The following is a 23,814-nucleotide window of genomic DNA, read 5'->3' as shown; positions in this document are numbered from 1 at the left end:
TAACTTTGCCAAAAGAACTTTGATGAACTCGTATTGAAAAGTGAATTATATTCTCTCTGTCGACACTTTGTGCTACAGGCAAAAAAGAAAGACATAAAAAATAGAAGTATCCGGTGTTTTTTTTTCCTCTTTTGGAACCCTTCTATGATTTAGAAACTAAAATCATCTATCTAACTGCTGACAGATACTGAATTGCTGTTGGTTTCTGCCTTTCTTTGCATCTAGCTGCTTTCTCTAAAAGTGTTTACTCTTCCTTCAGGTTCTAGAGGAGCAATCCTGACAATTACGCTCTCTGTTGGTGTTGCTGCCATTGAATCAGCTTGACTGAAGTCACCTAATATCTTTTGGCATGTCTCAACCAGACAGTGTCTGCATTTCGGACATGTCAAATGTTGTCGAAGCCACTTGTCTATGCAACGAACATGGAACCCGTGGTTACACTTGGGGAGCAGCCTGAGCTGTTCACCGGAAACAAAATCCGACAAACAAATGACACACTCTTCACCAAGCCCCGGCAGGTTCATCTCACGTGAGTAACTCACGACCGGGAACATCCTGAGAGCTTTCTTCTTGATTCCTTTGTCTGATGAACCTCGTGGTGTGGGAAGACTGGATATAGGCTCAGAGATCATGAAACGTGAAGAACGTCTGAATGCACAACGAATGATGTAATGTAACCCAAGGCAACAGATGATGCCGCAGATGAGGACTGAGAGAAGCATCAGAACATTCCCTCTGAGGTTGTTCTCATGTGTTATGAGAGGAGATGGTGCAACCGCTAAGACTCGTAGAGAGTTGTGGTCAAATGGGTCGTGTAGAAGAAGCTTTCTAGAGACAAAATCGCCAAGGAATCCTTCTTGGAAGTATTGAGCTGAAGAAGGTAACTCATTTACAGACATTTTTTACTCCTTGAAAAAGCTTTAAATCAAAGTCTGCTCTCTCTGGTTTTCTTGTTTGGTTATTGCTTCTTAAAGTTTTGGGGAATGCAAAGTGGTCTTATATATAGCTTGAGATGCTTACTGATTACTTAGTGGGGACTGAGAGAATTTTATAATTGGACAGTAATAGTTTTTGTTTAAGAAAGTGGTTTCCTTTTTGAAATGAGAGTTGGGACCCAGAAAGAGCTTATCCAATTCCATGAATTCTTGAGTGCTGAATGTATCGTTTGCCCATACCCCCTCTAACCACAAGATGCTTGTGTCGAGACATTGAATTTTGAAATTTTTTTTTTTTTTTTGTGTCACTTTATACTAAAAAACTTTGTCTAATCATGTTTGTCTTCTGTTGATTCTTAATAAGAAGGATTTTATTTTATTTCCATTGTAATATGTTTTAAGTTCGGATCATATTTGCAAAATCTATTTTGATATTCCCAAGCAGCTACATGTCTGCATATAAATGGTTTTGTTGAGGTGAAATAACGCGACTTGGTGAGAATATTCAAGTAAGAGTTTTGCTGGATGCATTCATGATGTACAAATGGTTTGGACCCAATGGGTTTTAATGCTGAGAAAAGTTTCAGGAACATTACACTTTGGCTAGAAAGTTGAAATACTGAAACACAGAGCTTTAGTCCTGTCTCTTAATCATCTATGTACCATTATTGACTTTCTTTGGTGGAACCTATTCTTTAGTGCCATTGCTCAGTTTTCATCTTTTGGTGAACTTTTAAGTAAATATCTATTTGTTCATCTTTCCTTCTAAATATCTTTTTTTTCTGTTTTGACAATGTAGGGAATTTCATTTTGGGGATGTGTTGGGGTCGGATTTCATCCCATAGCACCGAGCCGAACTTCGAACGCCTCAGGGAACTTCTGAAGACACCTCGGTGAAGCGAGTCATTCACCTCGGTGCAAACTGCCATTCACCTCGGTGCAAACTGCCATTCACCTCGGTGCAAACTGTCATTCACCTCGGTGCAAACTGCCATTCACCTCGGTGCAAACTGCCATTCACCTCGGGGCAAACTGCCATTCACCTCGGGTCACTGCATTGGTTGCCTCGGGGAACGCCGGTAATCTGCTCGGGGTCTGTCAGCAAGCTTGTGAACCCGAGCCGGCTCCCTTCAAGTGCCCGAGCCGGTTCACTCCGGGAATCCGAGCCGGTTCGTGTCGAGACCCCCGAGCTGGCTCCTTCCGTGGACCCGAGCCGGCTTCCCTCGGGAGCCTGGGCCGTGCCTCTCTTGTCCCCGAGCCGATTGCACAAGTCACCCGAGGCAAAGACTTGGTAAAATATTCGTCTTCGAAGTACCATTTCCAAGTAGGTCGTCATTTCCGAAAGAGAAGGATCATTTCTGATAAACCCGGAAATGATAAGGAAGAATCTCAAAGGATCGACTCAAATCAGGATATCTTCCAAGAAACTCCGAAGAATAAGGAAATTATTCTTATTCTGCGATATTCTAAGCCGACTTCAAGATAAATGGAAATCTTCCGAGAATATCGCGGGAGAGGCGCTTTATCACCCCTATATAAAGAGATTCAAGGCTCTCGCAGAAAGGGAGGAATATCGCTCTAGAAATTACACTACGCAAAAGCTCTCACAGCACAAACATCTTTTCTTTTACGATCAAACTCTTGTATGATTAAAACTACTCTTTTCATCAATAAGATCAAGAACACCATCTTTGGTTACAGTTGTTTCTGTTGTTCTTTGAGAATTCACTTTTATCGTATCCCTAAATTAAAACCCTAGACAAATCTCGATTGTGTTAGTTTCAACTTCCACAGTTTGGCGCCGTCTGTGGGGATACTTTAGAATTCTCTTACTCTAAGACGCAGAACTCGATTACCGAAAAGGACGATGAACGAAGACGGTCGTCAGACACCACCAGCCGGAGGAGGGATCCCGAACCCTCTGAATCCTCAAGCCGATCCGACGATCATAGCGACTCTAGCCGAGCTGAAAGACCTGATGGTTAAATTCCAGAAAAAAGCTGACGACCAAGAAAAAGCTAACAAAACCTTGGCGCAGCGAGTCGACGAAATCGCAACACGTGGGCAACAAAAAACCACGCGTTTCCAGACTCAGCCGCCACGAGCTCGGAGGAATTTGCCTGACATCAACCCAACAAGACTCACGTTCGCAACACCAACCAACAACACCAGAGTCGCAACCCGAGCCGACCCTGCCAGACGCGAGAACCAAGATGATCCTACCGAACCAGACGCAGTGGACGTGACAGACGAGCCAGATGATTTGCAAGACGAGCGCACCCGAGCCGGAGCTAACTCCGCCGAGCGAACGGACCTTACTGATGACGAAGAAACTGAGGAAAACATAAGGTGGGCCAAAGAATCCGAAAGAGAGGACGAGCTAAGCAAGATCCGAGCCTCCCTAGCCAAGGCGGAAGCTGATATGAAGCTCGTCAAAACCCAGATACATAGCGTTTCGTCCTCTGCACCGAACATCGACCGAATTTTGGAAGAATCTCGGAATACGCCTTTCACCAAAAGAATTTCCGAAACGACGATGTCCAATCTAGGAAAGTTCAGAATCGACTCTTACAACGAATCAACCGATCCGAAGTGCCACATTAAATCGTTCGTGATATCTGTGGCCCGAGCCAGGTTCAAACCCGGGGAAAAGGATGCAGGTCTATGCTTACTGTTCGTGGAACACCTCAAAGGACCCGCATTGGAGTGGTTTTCAAGATTGGAACGAAACTCGATTGATAGTTTCGACGAGCTGTCGACACTGTTCCTCAAGCAATACTCCGTGCTCATCGACCCCGGAACCTCCGACGCGGATCTGTGGTCCCTGTCTCAACAGCCCACCGAGCCGTTAAGAGATTTCCTCAAAACATTCAAATCGACGCTAGCCAAGGTCGAAGGAATTACAGATGTAGCCGCTCTTTCGGCTTTAAAGAAAGCTCTCTGTCGCATCAACATATCATCTGTGTGTCAAATTCCCGACCCCCAATGGCGTGAAAACGATCTGGGGCAGTCAGAAAAATTCTCGGATGTGTTTCATGGCAGCACACAAACTCCGAAACCCTGTCACTGAAGCGAAGGTAGAAACAGATCACAAGAAATCAAAACTTGGCCGGAGTGAAGAGAAGGCTATATCTAAACAGTTATAGCAATTACAGATCGAGGAGGCGCGCGAGGAGAAGAAGCCTACCTCGGATCCTGTAATCTCCATTAGCCTCGACGACGAACGGCCTGAACGATGCGTGGAAATTGGCAGCGATTTAACCGAGGAAATCAAGACCGAGCTCATATCATTCCTCAAAGAGAACATCAACACCTTCGCCTGGTCGGCTGAAGATCTACCTGGGGTAAGCATCGACGTAATCTGCCACGAGCTGAATGTTGACCCATCTTTCAAACCCATCAAGCAGAAGCGAAGAAAATTGGGTCGGGATCGCGCAGATGCCGTGAACGCTGAAGTAGAAAAGCTCTTAAAGATCGGCTCGATCTCCGAAGCAAGATACCCGGACTGGTTAGCAAATCCTGTCGTGGTTAAAAAGAAGAACGGCAAGTGGAGAGTCTGCGTCGATTTCACCGATTTGAACAAAGCTTGCCCTAAAGACAGTTTTCCACTCCCACATATCGATCGCTTAGTGGAAGCAACCGCGGGAAATAAGTTCCTATCGTTCATGGATGCTTTCGCAGGATACAATCAGATTCTCATGCATCCCGACGATCGCGAGAAGACAGCTTTCATCACAGACCGAGGTATCTACTGTTACAAAGTCATGCCCTTCGGACTCAAGAACGCTGGCGCAACGTATCAACGGCTCGTCAACAGGATGTTCTCCGAGCAGCTCGGGAAGACGATGGAAGTTTATATCGACGACATGTTAGTCAAGTCCCTTGAAGAGAGCGATCACATAGCCCATCTATGCGACTGTTTTCGTCAGCTCAACAAGCACAACATGAAGCTCAACCCGGCAAAATGTCGTTTCGCGGTAAAGTCGGGAGAATTCTTGGGATATCTCGTAACTCACTGAGGCATCGAGGCAAACCCGAAGCAAATCGATGCTCTACTGAACATGCCCTCACCACAGAACAAGCGCGAAGTCCAACGTCTCACCGGGAGAGTCGCAGCCTTGAACCGATTCATCTCGCGGTCCACTGACAAATGCCTGGCTTTCTACGATACTCTGCGCGGAAACAAGAAATTCGAATGGACCGATCGCTGCGAAGAAGCTTTCCAGGAACTGAAGAAGTATTTGGCTAATCCACCGGTGTTAGCAAAACCAGTCCCAGGCGAGCCATTATTTCTGTACATCGCAGTCTCTGATACGGCGATAAGTGGAGTCATAGTCAGGAAAGACAGAGGAGAGCAGAAGCCGATATTTTATGTCTCGCAAACCTTCACCGACGCGGAGACACGCTACCCGCAAACCGAAAAGCTCGCCCTCGCCGTAGTAATGTCAGCTCGGAAGCTACGGCCATATTTCCAGTCTCACTCAATTGTCGTCATGGCGCCCGTATCACTCCGAACCATCCTGCACAGTCCGAGCCAATCGGGACGCCTGGCCAAATGGGCAACAGAGCTCAGCGAGTACGACATCGAATACAGGAACAAAACATGTGCGAAATCTCAAGTCCTGGCCGATTTTATCATCGAGCTGCCAACTGAGAACGCCCGAGAAGGGTCACCCAACGCTGTTTGGACCCTCCACGCCGACGGCTCATCCTCGAAACAAGGTTCTGGCGTCGGAATCCGCCTAGCATCACCAGAGGGTGAAATCCTTGAACAATCCTTTCGGCTGAATTTCGACGCGACTAACAACGTGGCTGAGTACGAAGCGCTGATAGCAGGACTTAAGCTGGCTCGGGGACTTAAGATCAACAAGCTGCGAGCCTTTTGCGACTCCCAGCTCGTGGCTAATCAATTCAATGGAGAATATGCGGCTCGCGACGAACGAATGGAAGCGTATCTTGCTCTCACGCAAGACTTGGCGAAACAGTTCGGCGAATTCGAATTAACCAGAATCCCACGAGGTGAAAACACATCGGCCGATGCCCTAGCAGCTCTGGCTTCAACCTCCGACCCGAATCTAAAGAGAATCATACCGGTCGAGTTCATCGAAAAGTCGAGCATTGAAGAAAATAGCAAGGATCAAGTTCTAACAGCTCGGGAGACAGAAGAACCGGAAGAAATGGACATCGAACTACTAAACCAGCAAACTACGGACGCAACTGAGCCCGAATACGGAAGCGACGCCAAATGGATCGGAGCCATCCGAAGCTACATAACCGATGGAGAAGTTCCTACTGAAAAATGGGCAGCTCGGAAGCTTAAAGCCAAAGCGGCTCGGTATACTCTGATCGACGGAGAACTCTTTAAATGGCGATTTTCCGGCCCCCTCCTTATCTGTGTCGAAGGAAATGAGGCTCGGAGAGTCATGGAAGAAGTACACGGCGGATCTTGTGGGAACCATTCTGGCGGGAGAGCCCTGGCTATAAAGATCAAACGCCACGGATACAATGGTCAAAGACTGCGAGAAGTTTTCTCAACGGTGTGATAAATGCCACAGACACGCGCCAACCATTCATCAACCCGCCGAGCTCCTCTCTTCCATCACTTCGCCTTATCCATTCATGCGATGGTCCATGGACATCATCGGACCTCTACACGACTCCAAGCAGAAGAAACTCGTCCTCGTACTGACAGACTACTTCTCCAAATGGATCGAGGCGGACTCCTACGCCATCATCAAAGACGCGCAGGTCGAGAACTTCGTCTGGAAGAACATCATATGCCGCCACGGGATACCTTACGAGATCGTTACAGACAACGGATCGCAGTTTATTTCGGCTCGGTTCGAAGGATTCTACGAGAAATGGGGAATTCGCCTCAGCAAGTCAACGCCTCGGTATCCTCAAGGGAACGGACAAGCCGAAGCGGCAAACAAGACAATTCTCGACGGAATAAAAAAGCGCCTCGACGCGAAGAAAGGCCGCTGGGCCGATGAATTAGAAGGAGTACTATGGTCGCACAGAACCACGCCGCGGCGGGCCACGGGAGAAACACCTTTCGCCCTTGTCTACGGCACGGAGTGTGTGATTCCCACCGAAGCCGAGATCCCGGGATTGAGAAGACGTTTTCTCCCCGAGCAGGAAAATTCCAACACTCAGATGATGCTGGACGAGCTGGACTTAATTGACGAAAGAAGAGATTCGGCTTTGATCCGTATGCAGAACTATCAGAATGCAACGGCTCGGTACTACAATTCTCACGTGAAGCATCGCCGCTTCCACGAAGGAGAGCTCGTACTGCGCAAAGTTTTCCAGAATACCGCCGAGCATAACGCAGGTAAGCTCGGCACGAATTGGGAGGGACCTTACACGATCGCAAAGGTAATCCGTCCCGGCGTCTACGAACTCATCAACATGAAAAGCAAAGCGGTACCTAGATCCTGGAACGCAATGCATCTAAGGAAATATTACCGCTAAAAACCTAAGGTGCGCATGCACTTGAACTACGGGGTGGCTTGATCCCTGAAAAGGGTACGTAGGCAGCTCGTCCTCGGACGAGTTCAGCTACCCCCTAATTAAAAAAGGGGGGGAGTGGGTCCGTATACATATACTCCCACTAAAATTTCATTCTTTCTAAAGTTTACCCTTCGGGTTTTCAACCCAAATCCACCTCGACATTTTTCCCAAAACTCATCTCGGGAACTTTTACTATCCTCTTATCGACCCACAAAGCTAACAGTTCATTCGGATGATGGCCACGTCCACGAACAGAGAGCTCATTTCACCGCTTCGGTTACAGCGCGCTATATAAGTATTCGAGACAATTCGGTCAGAGATATCTGACCACCAAGAGATTGTCTTCGGAAAACCCAGTCGACTCCGACACTGGTACCCCAGTTCGCTTCTAAGCACTGGCTTCGACTATATCAGCTCGGGTCGCAACCGATAGAGATTAGTCCCATATAACCAAAACCCAGTTACCTTAACACTGGTGAACGATCCATTTCACTTTCAGTTCGGAAGTAGAAATGGTTCGGGAGAATTAACTTTTTCACATCATTTACAAAAACCCAGTTATCTTAACACTGGTTCGCTATTCCGAAAAATAACTCCTACTGAACCGAAGCTCATTTTTACCAAAACCCAATTACATTGACATTGGTGTATAATTCGGTTCGGAAGTTAAAACGACTCGGAAAAGACTAACTCCTCGATGAACAAGTCATGTTTACGAAGTCACTTCGGGAGCAACTCAAGATGAACGAAACAATTCAAGTATTTAAGGAAACATGCATTCAAAAGGGATAAAGCCGTCCAGGCACAAGTCTTACAAAAAGGAGAAGAATCAAAACAAATCCAGAACATAAAAGAAGGGGCGCCTCGGGATCACTTATCCTGCTCCTCGTCTGGAACAAGCGCAGCCTCGGAGCACAGGTTCGTCCCTGCTTGATCTATAACTCCAACTTCGACCGCCTCGCCCTCCACCGACCTATTCCCAAGGCTATCGTGAGCAGAGTCGGGTGACACCGGAGGAATCTTCAAAGTTTCGAGCAGCTCGACCGCGAGCTGAGAATACTCCGCTTCGGCGTCCCCGAACTCTTCTTTCCATGCCTCTACCTCTTTCTTCTCGTCCTCGATCGACTTGCCCGCCTCGAGCTCGGCAATCAGCTCGGCGTTAGCCTTAGCCTGGGAGAAGTACATGTATCGATCAGCGACCTGGTCGAACTGTTCCAGCTTCGCCTCGATCGTCTTGATCTGCTTGGCGAATTCTTCGGTAACCTCCCTTTTGGCAGCCTTCTTGGCTCGAGCAACCTCAGCCTCCCGAAGGGACTTCTCCTCGGTAAATAGGCGGTTGAGGCGCTCAATCTCCGCTTCGGCTTTCTGCCGAATTCGAGTGTTCTCCTCGGCATCCTTCCGCCTCGCTTCTTGCTCAGCCGCAACCAAGGCCTCGGCCCTCTCCCTTGCTGCGGTCGTCTCGGTTACTCTCCTCTCCGATTCCGCTCGGGCCATCTCAAACTGCTCGCTGGCAGCTTCGCGCTGGCGGTTCGCGGATTCGTAAGAACGAACCAGCGTGTTCATTGAGGAGAAGGCCTGGGGATAAAACGACATGTTAGGAACGGAAAAGAACTTCGAAACAAGGGGTTCAACAAAAAATTATTATTACCTTCAGAAAGTTGGCCAAAGTCTCGGCGTATCTTTCCGCCTCGGCCAGAGTCTCAGGGGTCGTCAACAACGGCCATGCACACGAAGCAACAAGGTTGGCCGAAGCCACCTTGTCCTTGTAAATCGGTCGAGAGCTGCTGTGATCGCTCTTCGACTTCTTCCTCCTATCGGTAGAGTGGTCGCCCCGAGGACGTTTTCCCTTAGACTTGGCCTGTCTACCAGCAGCCAAGCCGACCACAACTTCGGTGTGTTCGACCTCGGGAGCTCGAACTCCACCGTCCCCAGCTGGGACATCGTCGACCGCTTCGGGAGGAACCGAAGTAACAGCTAGATCAACCCCGGATCCTTCGGGGCCCTTAACCACTTCGGGCCTGCCAGACGCCTCGGGTAGATCGGACGCCTCGGGCCTTCTAGACCCCTCGGTCAAAGGTTTGAAAACCGCCTCGAGAGCTCTTTTCTGCTCGGCCGCTTCCTCCTCAGCAGCCTTTTTCTCCCTTAGCGTCATCTTCGCCTTCTGCATCTCCATGTAGCCGCTTAATCGGTGATCCGAGGAGGATGATGATGATGAACAGGACACGCCTCGGAGTAATCTCAGCGCTTTCTCAACTCTTTTGAGCGTAAAATGCTTGGTCCAGTTACACTTCCGGGAAGCCAACTCCTCGTGAGTTTCTAAAAGATCTTCGGGGATAAGCTCGAGGAACGCCGGGTTACGATCTGAAAATGAAAACAAAACTGGTTAGAATAAATAGATCAAATCACGACAGAAAGAAAACTTAAACGCTTCGGGTAAACTACCGATTTTGCCCCATTTCGCAACAATTTTATCAAGGCATCCCTCGGGGACGGAGTCCTCGTCAATCGCGACGAAGAAGAAATGATCAGTGTACTTCTCATCCTTGCTCGGGAACCCGCCAATGATCTTTTTCTTTTTGCTCGACGAGATGTAGTATCTTTCCAGAGGACCTGGGCTACGACGAACCTCCAGGAAATTCCTTAAATGCCCGAGGGACAAAATTTTATCCGCCTCAAAACTCCTTACTAAGATCCCAATAAGATGCCGCAGTCCACGAGTTGAGATCTGAGCCAACGCAATCTTATACGACCACAAATACTCAACGATCAGCCTCGGGAGAGGGAACCACAGGAAACAAAAACTGAAAAACCCCTCGTACAACGTGAAGAACCCCTCGGGAGGATTATCGGCTCGTTCACTCGGGGTCGGAAGCCTCATCGTGACTCATTCACTGAAACCGAACCGAACTCTCAATTCTCTGAGGGAGTCCTCGGTGGATAGCGTAGAACCAGGAGGGTCGGGCCTTTTTACTTTTCTGGCTCGCTTCGTCTTCTGCTGTAGAGCCTTAGCCGCTTGCATCCTGGCCTGAAGCATTCTCGCCTCCGCGTCGGAATCATAGTGAACCGCCTCGGCCTTTACAGGGAGCAAAGACGGCTCGGGCGCTTTTTGCCAACGAGAACCCCCAGCTTCGTCCTTAGACGGAGGACGCGTTCTCCCCGTATTTAAAGCTGCCTCGGGGTCATCAGGAAGATCCTCATCCCGAACCACATTCGCAACTGTATCCTCCCGAGCCACAAATTGGCTCGGATCTTGGTCCACGGATGACGATTTTGCTTCACTATCGTCGTTCCGCTCGGAGCAATCTGAAAAACTAGCCTCGGTTCCTTCCAAGGGACTGCTCCAAACCATCTTCCTTTCATGAACAGGAATGTTTCTGCCTCGGGACGAATCACTTGAATCAGAGAGTGACATCTTCGGCTCGGGTGAATCAAAAAGAACCAGAAAAACAAGATTTGAAATCTGAAAAACCAAATCTAAGATCTGGCACGGCGGAGGAACGACGGAAAATAAAGCAAAGCAGAGAAGATTAAAGAGATCAAGATCAGAGAGAAAAGAAGCGAACCTTAGAAATTTTCCTTGCAGATTGCGAAATGTGAAAATGAAGCAGGAGTCGGATATTTATAGAACACTTCGGCGCGTCGGGTACACACGAGTTTAATAATATTTCGCATCCGCCCAAGTCTCGGGCGCGTCGGGTGCGCGTGACCAACATTAAGATACTTCGCATCCGCACGGGTCTCGGGAATCAGCAGAGGACTCTTCCACTTCTCGAGGTAGAATCTCAACCGTCACACGCGCTAGAAGAAGATGAAGCGTCAAAGAGGTTCGAATCGTCAAGAATCAGAATCACCGAAGGGACACTAACCATTTTTGAAACATTGAAAATTTCGCGGCATACAAGGATGGGCTCGGAACAAAGTTTAAAACGGCTCGGACTAACAGTCGTGAAGCTCATTGGTTGCTCTTCGAACCAACGAGCTGGGGGGCTAACTGTTGGGGTCGGATTTCATCCCATAGCACCGAGCCGAACTTCGAACGCCTCAGGGAACTTCTGAAGACACCTCGGTGAAGCGAGTCATTCACCTCGGTGCAAACTGCCATTCACCTCGGTGCAAACTGCCATTCACCTCGGTGCAAACTGCCATTCACCTCGGTGCAAACTGCCATTCACCTCGGTGCAAACTGCCATTCACCCCGGGGCAAACTGCCATTCACCTCGGGTCACTGCATTGGTTGCCTCGGGGAACGCCGGTAATCTGCTCGGGGTCTGTCAGCAAGCTTGTGAACCCGAGCCGGCTCCCTTCAAGTGCCCGAGCCGGTTCACTCCGGGAATCCGAGCCGGTTAGTGTCGAGACCCCCGAGCTGGCTCCTTCCGTGGACCCAAGCCGGCTTCCCTCGGGAGCCTGGGCCGTGCCTCTCTTGTCCCCGAGCCGATTGCACAAGTCACCCAAGGCAAAGACTTGGTAAAATATTCGTCTTCGAAGTACCATTTCCAAGTAGGTCGTCATTTCCGAAAGAGAAGGATCATTTCCGATAAACCCGGAAATGATAAGGAAGAATCTCAAAGGATCGACTCAAATCAGGATATCTTCCAAGAAACTCCGAAGAATAAGGAAATTATCCTTATTCCGCGATATTCTAAGCCGACTTCAAGATAAATGGAAATCTTCCGAGAATATCGCGGGGGAGGCGGTTTATCACCCCTATATAAAGAGATTCAAGGCTCTCGCAGAAAGGGAGGAATATCGCTCTAGAAATTACACTACGCAAAAGCTCTCACAGCACAAACATCTTTTCTTTTACGATCAAACTCTTGTACGATCAAAACTACTCTTTTCATCAATAAGATTAAGAACACCATCTTTGGTTACAGTTGTTTCTGTTGTTCTTTGAGAATTCACTTTTATCGTATCCCTAAATTAAAACCCTAGACAAATCTCGATTGTGTTAGTTTCGACTTCCACAGGATGAATAGGCACAGACTATTGTGTACAGTTCTTTTGCTTTATAACGGTATGTCGCAAAACTTTCTCGAATATATTATTAGCATAGTTGTGAATTATAGCTACTATATGTATTATATTACAAAAAGTGTAGACATGAATCTATCATATTGATTGAGGTCTTTAGTCCAACAAGTAGCCATGATTTTCTTAAAGCACTAAGATAGTTTTTTAAACATTATCTTCCTAAGCTATCAATGTCCTCTAGTGCTTCTGTTTACACTGTTTTACTTGTAACTCTGTTAATATTAGAGTAGATAGTTCTCACCCAGCAAAAGAACATTATAATAATTGCAATGGTAATTTAACTGGTCGCAGAAATTTGTACATGTTTAATATTTTTTCTATACTAATATGGTATTTGTATTGATGTCTTATGGTTGTTCCAGTAGTAAATAAATTTATGGCAAATTTCTAGAAAGCCTCAATTGTTGAGAGAGTTGAACAATTTTAGACTATTAGCTGTTTTAGTAAGGGCATTACTTAAGCTAAAACCACAATAACCCTTCTTTTTTGTGGACAGCCTCAATCACTATTAATTTCCCTTTTAAAGTTGAGTATAGCTTATCAATTGAACTTTTCAACACTTTATTTGTATCTCATCCAATCAGAAATGCCTAGGATCTTAAGCCTTATATGAACCATCATTGTTTATGGCATGTCTTTTGTTTTGATAACCTTGTTTATGACATGTTGCTCCTTTTATATTACAGGATCTCCAAAATCTCGTAGTTAGAACATGTGGTCCTTAACTACATCAGGTATTAGTAGTTTTTTTTACAATGGGTTATGAAATCACTCAGTTATAGGAATTTGAGATCTTGAGAATATATGAAAAAGATTAAGATATGTAGTGGTATATGATGTTGATCACTCTATGTATTCTTTTATGTTTGCACGAATTTATTTATTATCATAGAGATGGAATTAAAGTAAGCTAAGTTTGTAGTTTTGTTTCTGTTTTCATACTACGAGATAGCAGTGAGTAGATCTGAATCGTTAGGCTTAGTCTTTTCTCGGTCCGGGCTATCATGACAAATATATTGAACAAGGTAGTTGTGCTTGGTTTGATGTGGGGTAGCTTTACCCTCACTTTTAGATTTTGGTGTGTGACCTTGTGGAGATGGGTTCTCTCGACCAGGATGGTTTTTACTAATCAAATTTTCATTATTTACAGTGTATCATGTCATAGGTATGTCTGGTGTCAAGGCTATATCCCATAGGATGGGTTTATCACTTGACCGCTGGTTGAGAATCTTACAAGACTATGTATCCCCCAAACTAGCTAGCTTGTAGGTTTGAATTTTACGTATACTTAGATCGGTTGGTTCCTATCACTTTCCTATGGCAGAGTTGATTTCTTTGCCATTACGATGAAGAATCGTCTGGTATTTCTTATCTTGATGACTCTGTGTGGATTGGTAGTGTTTTAAGTGGGTAGTGTCAAGTGGATAGATACATTTTTTCTTCACGAACTTCGTGCATATGTCACTATCAAGCATACGCGCGATCAGATCTGCACCGTATATGCATCTTGTAGACTAAACACTTCACACAAAGCTTGGCATTCATTATCGGAAACCATTTGTTCTGTGTACTGATTGTGACAAATAAGAATATATGATTAGCATTTATCAGTCTCTGGTTATAGATGATTCTTAATTTAGTTTACATTCCATTGAAAAAATTACATTCTCAAAAAGATGTTTGATGAAGTCGTGAAATACTACTGAAAAGTGAGATATGTATTCTTTCTGTAATCTGTATACACTTTGTGCTACAGGCAAAAAAGAAAGACTTAAAAAAAACTGATGTATCCTTCTAAAGCTGAAGACATGAATTGTGCTCAGATCAAAAATCTCCTATCTAACTAAATCACAAATTCTGATTTTTGATGGTTTCTGTCTCTCTTGGCATCTAGCTGCTTTCTCTTAAAGTGTTTACTCTTCCTTCAGGTTCTAAAGGAGAAATCATGACAATTACGCTCTCTGTTGGTGTTGCTGCCACTTGATCAGCTTGACTGAAGTCACCTAAGATCTTTTGGCATGTCTCAACCAGACAGTGTCTGCATTTCGGACAAGTCAAACGTTGTTGAAGCCACTTGTCAATGCAACGAACATGGAACCCATGGTGGCACTTAGGGAGCATCCTGATCTGTTCACCGGAAACAAAATCCGACAAACAAATGACACACTCTTCGCCAAGTCCCGGCAGGTTCATCTCAGGTGAGTAACTCACAACTGGGAACATCCTAAGAGCTTTCTTCTTGATTCCTTTGTTTGATGAACCGCATGGTGTTGAAAGACCAGAGATAGGCTCGGAGATCATGAAACTTGAAGTACGTCTGAATGCACAACGAATGATGTAATGTAACCCGAGGCAACAGATGATGCCACAGATGAGGATTGAGAGAAGCATCAGGACATTCCCACTGAGGTTGTTCTCATGGGTCATGAGAGGAGATGGTGCAACCGCAAAGGCTCGTTGAGTGTTGTGGTCAAATGGATTGTGCAGAAGCAGCTTTCTAGAGACAAAACCTCCAAGGGATTGCTCTTGGAAGGCTTGTGCTGAAGAAGAAGCTAATTCATTTGCAGCCATTTTTTAGTCTTTGAATCAAAGTCTCTTCTCTCTGCTTTGCTTGGCTTTGTTTGGTTATTGCTTCTTAATGTCTTGGAGAATTCAATGTGGTCTTTTATACAGCTTGAGATGTTTACTAGGTTCTGAGAATTTTATAATTGGAATCTAATAATTTCGGTTCAAGAAAGTGCGTTTTTCTTCATTTTTTTAAGTGAGTATTGAGAGAATTTGGGACCCATAAAGCTTATCCAAATTCATGAATCATTGAGTGCTTATTGTGCCATTTGGCCCATACCTCTCCAACCACAAGATGCTTGTGTAGGGACTCTCACTTTTCCAACATTGAATTTTGAATTATTACTTTTTGTCTCACTTTAAATTGGAAAACTTTGTTTTATCATGTTTGTCTTGTGTTGATTCTTGATAAGCTGGATTTTATTTGATTTCCATTATTCAGTGTTTGAAGATTATATTATTTACTTTTTGATTATTTTTTTATATCAAGAGGAGGAAGATTTTGTTGTATCTTCCCCACAGTTTAATGCTTTGCCGACAATATGTGGTGTGTAAAGCAGTCTTTTTGCTTTAGCATTAATATTATTTCTTTGCTCTTTCCATGTGTATGTGTTTTGTTGCTTAATAGTTCACTTTACTTTAAAACACAATCAGTTTGATCAATTTTTTGAGAATGGTTGGGTGGTAATTTCGATTTTAAAAGTTTAATTTTTGGGATACTTCATAAAATAAAGGCTAGCTCCTTTTACTATTTCTATTGTTTGCTACTTAACCAAATAGATTTTTGAATTTGTTGCATCGTAGTTTAATTCGATTTTCAATGTATAAATTTTCAGAGACTTCATAAGAAAAACCACTACATCCTTCTACTATTTTGATTTATTTCTACTTAACCAAATAGATTTTTGAATTTGTTGCTCCTTGTAGCTACCTTTTCATTTTTGAGTTTCTAAAATTTTGAAACAAAATTGACAAAATAAGTATGCTATAATTTTATTTGCAAAACACCCTCAAGTGGTGAGTGATTTCTTCTAATACGCTATTTTTAATATGACATACAATTTATACATTATTTTGGCTTTTTGGGAAAACCACACGGGAAAAATGGTCTTTTTTAATTATGATTTTGCCAATTTTAGATCAAAATATTTTTATCTACCTAAATTTTTTTTGTTTTTTCACGAAATTTTAGTGAGTTTTTTTTTGCTTTTAAAGGTTCATTTTTAGGTATATATAGCCACTTAGGCTTCCTTATAGAGGATCGTCCCTAACTTTATATGATTTACGAAATGTAGGGGAAAATATCAGATCACAAAGTCTTTGTGACTTTTTTCTATGTTCTCTTTACGGGTGAAATTTGCAAAATCTGTTTTGATATTCCCAAGTACAATCTAAATGTCTGCATATAAATGGTTCTGTTGTTTGTTTATTTGTTTTATGTACTTGGTCGGCGTTTGTTTATTTCTTCTGTACCTTTCAAAAAGAGAGGAACGTATAAAATTTATACGTTTGGATTTGAACTTTTGTCGCTTTCTTCTCCTAAATTTCCCCAACCTTAACACCAAGTCCCATGTTTATTACTCCCTCAGTATCATAAAGAATGATTTTTTGAGATTTTATTTTTGTCTCAAAAAGATTGATTCTCTGTAAAATTTTATCAATTAATGTTAATAAATTATAAATTAAGAATCATTAATTGAGAATTTCAAAATTTGATGAATTACTATCGGTTAATTTGATGAATTACTATTGGTTAATAGCTATGAGAAATAGTTTGATATGAATAAATAGAGTATTTATAATTAAACATTAAATGTTTTTCTTAATTGGTATGAAAACTCAACAAAATCAATCTTTTTGATACAGAGGGAGTACTTCTTAATAAGCTTTTTATTTATTTCATGATCATTATATTTAAATGTTTAATTCTTCTAAATTTATCTATGATTTTTTTTTTTTTTGCGTGTTTTACTCTTTTATTTCCCGGATTCATTACGTTATAAGCTGATAACAAAAAGAAAAAAAAAATTTCTTTTTGATAAGAAACGAATTTTCTTATCATCATTGATAAAGAAAATAAGAAATTCTTTATAAGTTCCAATCCTGCTTAGAGTTCAATCTTGCAAAAAAAGTTGGAAGTGAGTCTCTTTTCACATGAAAAATACTGAAGCTTTGACTAAAAATATTCATATAGTTAAAAGTTAACTATTTGGAATTAGTGGAACAATGGAACAGAAGAAAGACTTAATTCTAGTTCTGTTTTTGTTAGTATTACTGTGAAATTATGAATAAATCATTTTAGTATAAGGATAAATTTTTAAGAAAAGTTATATATAAATCATTAGTATAGGGATATATCATTTAGTGGAGGTCGGAATAATGCATTTCACTTTTAACCAAGATTATATTTGTCACCAAATTTTGATTACTAAGCTAGTATGTATACCCTTTTTCAATTAAAAATTATTTATTATATAAAATGATTATTGATTGGAAGACTTTGGAGCTAGTGTTAACGAAATTTGTGGACAACACTTATGAGACTTTTATCGCTTTACTTATGAGTTATGATTACTGATTTTTTTTTTTGATTTTTTTTTTGACAACTTTGAATCGACAATACCCAATCCATAGTCAATCCCTACTACGCGGGGTAACGCGACTTAGGGGGTGTTATTCAATGGTGGAGTTAAAGTCAATTCTTTAAGGTTTAGATTTGTTTTCTGATATTTGTTTTAAAAATCTGTTTGTGTGGATTTCAAAATCTCTGCAGTATATCTTGGATTTTGATTCTAATAATTTACTCATGAAACTCCAAAGAGGTTTCATTTGAAATGACTTAATATACAAAGATTTTACAAGTCTTTTAATTTTGAATAACACTGGATTTTACAAACTTTAAAGAATTGACTTTAACTCCACCATTGAATAACACCAAACTTTTAAAATCTAATGAAGTATAAGATCTAATAACACCAGATTTTAACGTTAGATTTATAATCATTAGTTGAATAACACTGGATTAGTGTTGGATTTCAATTCTATTAAAATCCATCATTGAATAATGGAGTCGAACTCCGGTGGGGAAGACGGAGTCAAATGGACTTAACCACTTGATTAAAGGCATATTCCCACTTATGATTACTGATTAAAAGACTTTTGTGGACAACACTTATGATTACTGATTACTGATTAAAAGACTTAGCCCACCAAAAGAGTACAAGTATGGGATCCTTCTTTTTTCTTTTTCTCCTTTTTAATTTGCACTTTCAATTATTTTAATCAGTGATAATGTAGTAAAGCCATAATAAATATTTAACTTATTGATGCGCCGTGACAAGCTAAATCCTCGGATTTATTACCACCATCGTAGTCGAGAATCGTCATAAAGATTTTGCATACATGTAAACAACGATCAACTTGTTGAAAAATACTTTCAAAAGAACATGTCCACACACTTAGAATCGTACTTGTTGATCTTGTTTTCCTTGTTTTATATTCAAGATTTGAACTTTTTCGTTTTTTTGATTTTCATTGTTTGTTCTACGAAGTTTTTCACTTTTTCTTCTTATTTCATTTTTGAGATCTCCTCAATTCCTAGATCTTCTAATTAACTACCCTATAACTTTTAGATCTTCTAATTACCCTTTTTAACTTTTAGAAGAAACAAAAATCCTTTCTACATATAATTTAGTTTCTTCTGTCATCATGACGACTTTGCCTTTCCATAAAAATCACAACCTTACCAATTTGTGAATCCCTATGTTTTTCGAAACAAGGTTACAAGAACCGATAATTTCTTTCATGTATTTTTGCTACGACATAGTTAGACGATCACAGAATGAAATAACTTTATATTATAACGAAACAAGAGAGTTTTAATGCTTTAGTTTTGTCGGGATTTGCTACTAAAATTTCCATTAGACTTTTCTTTAGCTTTCAGTCTTTCACTGAGATTGGTTATGTACACACGACTGCCCTACTACATGCATTGTCATATAAAATATTTGTATAAATCTTCACTTTTTCTTTAAGCACTTTGTAAAAAGGACATCATCATAATGATTATATAACAAAGAGAAAGATTTTGTGGTGAGAAGTATTATGTTCTTTTTCTAATATCTTTCACTACACAAATTTCTTCTCTATATTATATAATCACATTATCATGTTCTTTTTTTTTCCTTTTTGGTTATGGATATGGGTTATTTTTTCTTTAACTCACTTTTGTTCATGTTCTAAGCTCAAGATAATCTCATATATTAAAAAATAGAACTTAATTTTGTTTGTATAGTTCTCAAGAGTAATTATCAGATTGTATATCTTGGTTTAGTAGGTTTAGTTATTTGGTTTAACTTAACCAATTGTATAGTTGTATAGTATAAATACACTTGTACAGTAATGATGAATAATAACGAGAAATGTTTTGATAATATCTCTAACAAACTTTCTCAAACTCTCTCTTTTTCTCCAATCGTAATATGGTATCAGAGACATCAAAGCTCTAATCTCCATTGATTTTGATCCGATTTCTTCGCTTTTGAGCTCACAATCGTCTTCTCCATTGCTCGATTTCAAGAAACAATGGTGACTGTAGCTCGCGCCACTCGGAAATCTACTCGATCGAAGTCAGGAACAAGTTCAGCTATTCGGAAGTCGTCGCGATCCACCGGTGTTGTTAATTCTCCTCCGATCTCTCCTCCAGTTAACAGATCTCAAGTTTCTGGAGCTTCGCGAGTTCTCACAACATCCGCCAATCTTTTTCTATTTCTTCTTGTACCACTCTTCCTCAAGTTTAGCAACATTTGCTCGTGTTAAAATGAGCAAATACTACAACAACGATATCTCATTATGCAGCTAAATTTAAAAATTCTAAATTTTAGGGTGGAGACAAGTTGAATCAATTCAAAAAAAAAAAAAACGTATAGTCGAAGAACATGATTCAGTTATACAGTATGGCTTTGAAACTGAAAAGGTTTTGACTAATTAAGGACATGATTAAATTTGTCTTTTGGGAGTTTGTCTCTTTTGAAAGTTATATATTCTTCTCTAGTCTCCAGACCCTACCCATTATATTGGATATGATAGATCCCATCTTTTACTTGAGCTTTTTTATGTACTTGCTATAAATAACTTTATCTTTGTTGATAAATAAATTTCACATTCCAACAAATAACCAAAAAAAAACTATTCCTGATTCCAATTTTTTCGTGCATATATGTTAGATCATGTAGATGTCTTTAGTAGAGTGCTCTACTTTTAGAAATTTAAATAATTCACGCAATTAGCAATTCGTGGATTATAAAATTAGAATCCAGTTGCTTGTTAATAACATTATTATTCCATAAAAAAAATTATTAGAAAAGGAGAAATGGGTATAGATAATGAGTTAGCATGAAAGACTATTAATGACAAATATTGTGACTCACAAGAGAAGTCGCATATTATGTCTCACAACCTCGAATTTCCCTAGAACCAAAGAATCTCCTACATAGACTGCCTTAAGTAAGAGAGTACTCTATGACTAATTATAATTGTAGCCCTTGATTAGATGCTCTTGTGGATCATATGGTAGACTTGGATAAGTGAGTTCAAGATCCGTTGCATAGATGCCAGAGGCTTGTTGAGGTTCTTCGTTGCTCATCAGGTAATTAAATTGAGGAGAAGACGGATATTGCTGTTGTTGATGCTGATGGAGAATCTGATGGTCAAGATATGGCAAAGGAGGCAGAGGATTGGTTATGACCTGGTTGTTGTTCATTGTCAAGTAACCATTTTGATATTGATTCTGCTGGATCTGGTTCACGGCTCGTCCATTCATTAGGTATGGTGATATTGTTGTGTTGACATTGTCTGAACCTTGGAGAGAAGGAGCTGGTCTATTATACGCAGTGGACCAACCATCCTCTTGTGTTTCTTCAGGAATTTGGTTTTCTTCAAGATTGATACGGTGTTTCTGCACAACAAAACAAATTGGAATTTGTATTAGTGGTTTTTAATAAAAAAAAAAAAAACCCTAATTCAATGGTTTTCTTGTCATGAAAGAAAAATATTTAGTGTGTTTTTTTCTCTTTAATTACCTGAAGATGACTGGCCACATTGCTTCGAGTGATTCCTTCTACCTTCATTTCTAGCAAGCAGTCGAGAAGTACCTTTGGATTAGCTTCTGCATTTTGAAATCCAAACACGATTAGAACAAAAACAAAGATATAAAAATCAAGAGATTAAGAAAAGTTTGATTACTTTCGATGCCACCAACTATTTCGATGGCTTCCAGAAATTTTTGGTGAAGATCTTCGGTCCATGTCATCCGCGGCTTCCGTGGCTTTTTTGCTTCTTTCTTTTCCGTGTTTTGTCTGCCGTTACCTCCGTTTATGGTTATGGAATCATGGTAGTCTCGGTCTAAACCGGCAGTCTGAACCAGATATGATTGAACCGGTTGAAATACATCGGTCCATGTCAGTCGCGGTTTCTTTGCTGCTTTGTTGAACATGTTATCTTGGTTCATGATTTGGGAATAGTCATTGAGTTGGTCGAACTTGTTGACTTGAACCAGATCTGATTGAACCGGTTGAATTACTCCGGTCCATGTCAACCGCGGTTTCGTTGCTGCTTTGTTGAACATGTTATCTTGGTTCATGATTTTGGAATAGTCATTAAGTTGGCCTACCTCGTCGACTTGAACCAGATCTGATTGAACCGGTTGAATTTCTTCGGTCCGTGTGATCAGCGGTTTCTCATTGATGTTTGGTTCTTCGTCTACGATCTTGAAATCAGCTTTGTCTTGGCCTTGGTCTAAACCGTCAGACTGAGCCAGATCTGATTGAACCGGTGGAACTACATCCGGTTTAGACATCAGTATCTTCCGTACAATGTGTTGCCATATATTGGCTATTACCTCTTCTTTAACCGGTTTCACAACATAGTCACAAGCACCGTTTATTGTTGCTTTCATCACCGATTCTGTTTGATTATCATCAGACATAACTACACAAATATGAAATAGATTGTTAATTTTCTTTAAATAAAAAGAACTTTGGTTTGATTTAGTTTTAAAAGTAAAAATGAGAGTTTTTAATTTAGTTTGGTTTAGTTTGGTTTGATTGTTAATTTACATACTCACTACAGGTAAATCCATCTTTGAACCAATGCTCTTGAGAGCTTGAAGTCCATCAATTCCAGGCATATGAAAATCCCAAATCACAATATTAATTTCATGTTTGCAGCTTGTCAAATACGCAAGAGCTTTTTCGGCATCTGTCTCAATAGTCACTAAAACACAAAAGAAAAGAAAAAAGTTATAAACCCTAACCCTAACAAGTAACAACTCTCTAAACCCCTAAAATTAGAGAGAGAGAGAGAGAGAGAGAGAGAGAGAGAGAGAGAGTGAGTGAGTGACTTACCTTGATAGGCGTATTGTTTCATGATTTGTTTCATATTGAGTAGAGTGGTGAAATTGGTGTCAACAACAAGAACATTAGTATTCCCTGGAAATTGGCTGAGAAGAGAAGTGATTTCAGATGTTTCTCGCTCCAAAGAGCGAGTATTATCTTCATATCCACTTATCTTTCCTACCAACATTAAAATTGATTTTGTAGAGAGATTGATTTAAAAGTGAGAGATTATGTGTATGTTGAAGTTGTTTATATCTTATTACACAAGAAGTTTGGATGCATTTTATAGTCCAAAACCAGTTGTTCTTATCATCAAGTATTGACAAGTGTCGAAATTAAGCTATGAAAACTAGTTATTATTCAACAGGTGTACATACTACAATTTATGAGAAAATACAAAAAAAGGAAATATAGTTACAAAAAAAGAGGATACAACTGGTACTTGTCGAACCAACTAATTCAATTTTATTAAAAAAAAGAAAAAAATGCTATTGAATTTTCCCCTTTCCATATATATGATTTTTATGCTATAGATTTCTTTTCTTAATTAACTGTACATTATATAGAAAATGAAAGAAATCCAGAATATGTAAACCAATTTAAGAGTTTTATATTAAATACTTGACAGTAAACAAACATTTCTAATTAACTTATGGGGATTTAGTTCCAAAAACTAAGACTTTTCTTAAACGCTCACAGAAACTAACATTTTCTTATGGACCATTTACAAAAATATTTCTTTCCACAACTTTTTAATATTAAAAAAAAAGTTTTATATTGTCTTAATGAGCTAGAGAGATTTGTGGGGGCTGTTTGTTACTTGTCTATGAGGCAAACACAACAACAAAGCTAAACGACTGTGGTGAAGACTACATATACACGAGACCAGTCATCAAGACTCAACAATACTATAGCACATATCGTTAATATCTTCAACGTTAACAACTTTTTTTCTCTTACCATTGTGTTTTTCTTCCTATCAGAGGATTCAGAGCCAATTCGCTTTGTTGTTGTTTCTGTCATAGAGACATGTAGATGAACAACCCCTTATTTGACGACTTTGATGTGACATGAATCAATAGCACCTGTGACGCATTTGTTTTTACAATGGATGAAAAGACAACAAATGTACTTTTATATTCAGATTTTTCTCATCTCGTTGAGCATATTTTTTCAACTTTAGTTGAATTTGAATTATGTAGTCTAATTTTATATATTAAGATGGAAATGAATTTGTGGATTTTTTATAACTATAATGAATTTGTGGATTTTTTATCATTCATGTAATAGATTTAGTTCATACAAGATTCATATATGGATGCAGGATGCATATCATGTAATTCATGTACTAAATCTTAATGCATGTATAGAAATGA

The 23,814-nt window shown here is 40.8% G+C and overlaps 4 protein-coding genes and 1 long non-coding RNA gene across 6 annotated transcripts; 1 reads left to right on the top strand and 4 right to left on the bottom strand.

The window, feature by feature from the left end:
- On the bottom strand, window positions 1-1,652 carry LOC9327544 (E3 ubiquitin-protein ligase ATL76). Its single transcript, XM_002891436.2, has one exon. The coding sequence runs from the start codon at window positions 897-899 to the stop codon at window positions 222-224; it is 678 nt and encodes a 225-aa protein (XP_002891482.1). The 5' UTR covers window positions 900-1,652; the 3' UTR covers window positions 1-221.
- A 6,462-nt stretch (window positions 1,653-8,114) lies between these two features.
- Window positions 8,115-11,641, bottom strand: LOC110224883 (uncharacterized protein At3g60930, chloroplastic-like). 2 transcript variants are annotated; one of them, XM_021012579.1, is made up of 3 exons: window positions 11,621-11,641; window positions 9,097-11,510; window positions 8,115-9,023 (listed from the first exon to the last, which is right to left on the bottom strand). In XM_021012579.1, exons 2-3 carry the CDS (start codon window positions 9,619-9,621, stop codon window positions 8,319-8,321), a joined length of 1,230 nt encoding a protein of 409 aa, XP_020868238.1. In that variant the 5' UTR covers window positions 9,622-11,510; window positions 11,621-11,641; the 3' UTR covers window positions 8,115-8,318. The 2 variants fall into 2 exon arrangements, with proteins under 2 accessions (XP_020868238.1, XP_020868239.1); XM_021012580.1 differs by lacking the exon at window positions 11,621-11,641 and having other exon boundaries at window positions 9,097-11,575.
- A 773-nt stretch (window positions 11,642-12,414) lies between these two features.
- LOC110224885 lies at window positions 12,415-13,214 on the top strand. The gene is made up of 2 exons (XR_002329343.1): window positions 12,415-12,462; window positions 13,166-13,214. It is a non-coding gene; the product is annotated as an uncharacterized LOC110224885 (long non-coding RNA).
- Window positions 13,215-14,076: 862 nt separating this feature from the next.
- Window positions 14,077-16,684, bottom strand: LOC9327543 (RING-H2 finger protein ATL75). The gene has a single exon (XM_002891435.2). The coding sequence runs from the start codon at window positions 15,048-15,050 to the stop codon at window positions 14,370-14,372; it is 681 nt and encodes a 226-aa protein (XP_002891481.1). The 5' UTR covers window positions 15,051-16,684; the 3' UTR covers window positions 14,077-14,369.
- A 3,593-nt stretch (window positions 16,685-20,277) lies between these two features.
- On the bottom strand, window positions 20,278-22,663 carry LOC9330226 (putative two-component response regulator ARR19). Its single transcript, XM_021014293.1, is given in 5 exon segments — window positions 20,278-21,001; window positions 21,090-21,210; window positions 21,288-22,031; window positions 22,164-22,316; window positions 22,448-22,663. Coding segments are annotated over 5 exon segments (1,629 nt in total). The 5' UTR covers window positions 22,626-22,663; the 3' UTR covers window positions 20,278-20,568.
- Between the last annotated feature and the right edge of the window lie 1,151 nt (window positions 22,664-23,814).

Source organism: Arabidopsis lyrata, assembly GCF_000004255.2.
Source record: "Arabidopsis lyrata subsp. lyrata unplaced genomic scaffold ARALYscaffold_1, whole genome shotgun sequence".
NCBI lineage: Eukaryota > Viridiplantae > Streptophyta > Magnoliopsida > Brassicales > Brassicaceae > Arabidopsis > Arabidopsis lyrata.
The sequence above is the reverse complement of the archived record's forward strand: the minus strand, read 5'-3'. Positions and strand labels throughout refer to the sequence as shown.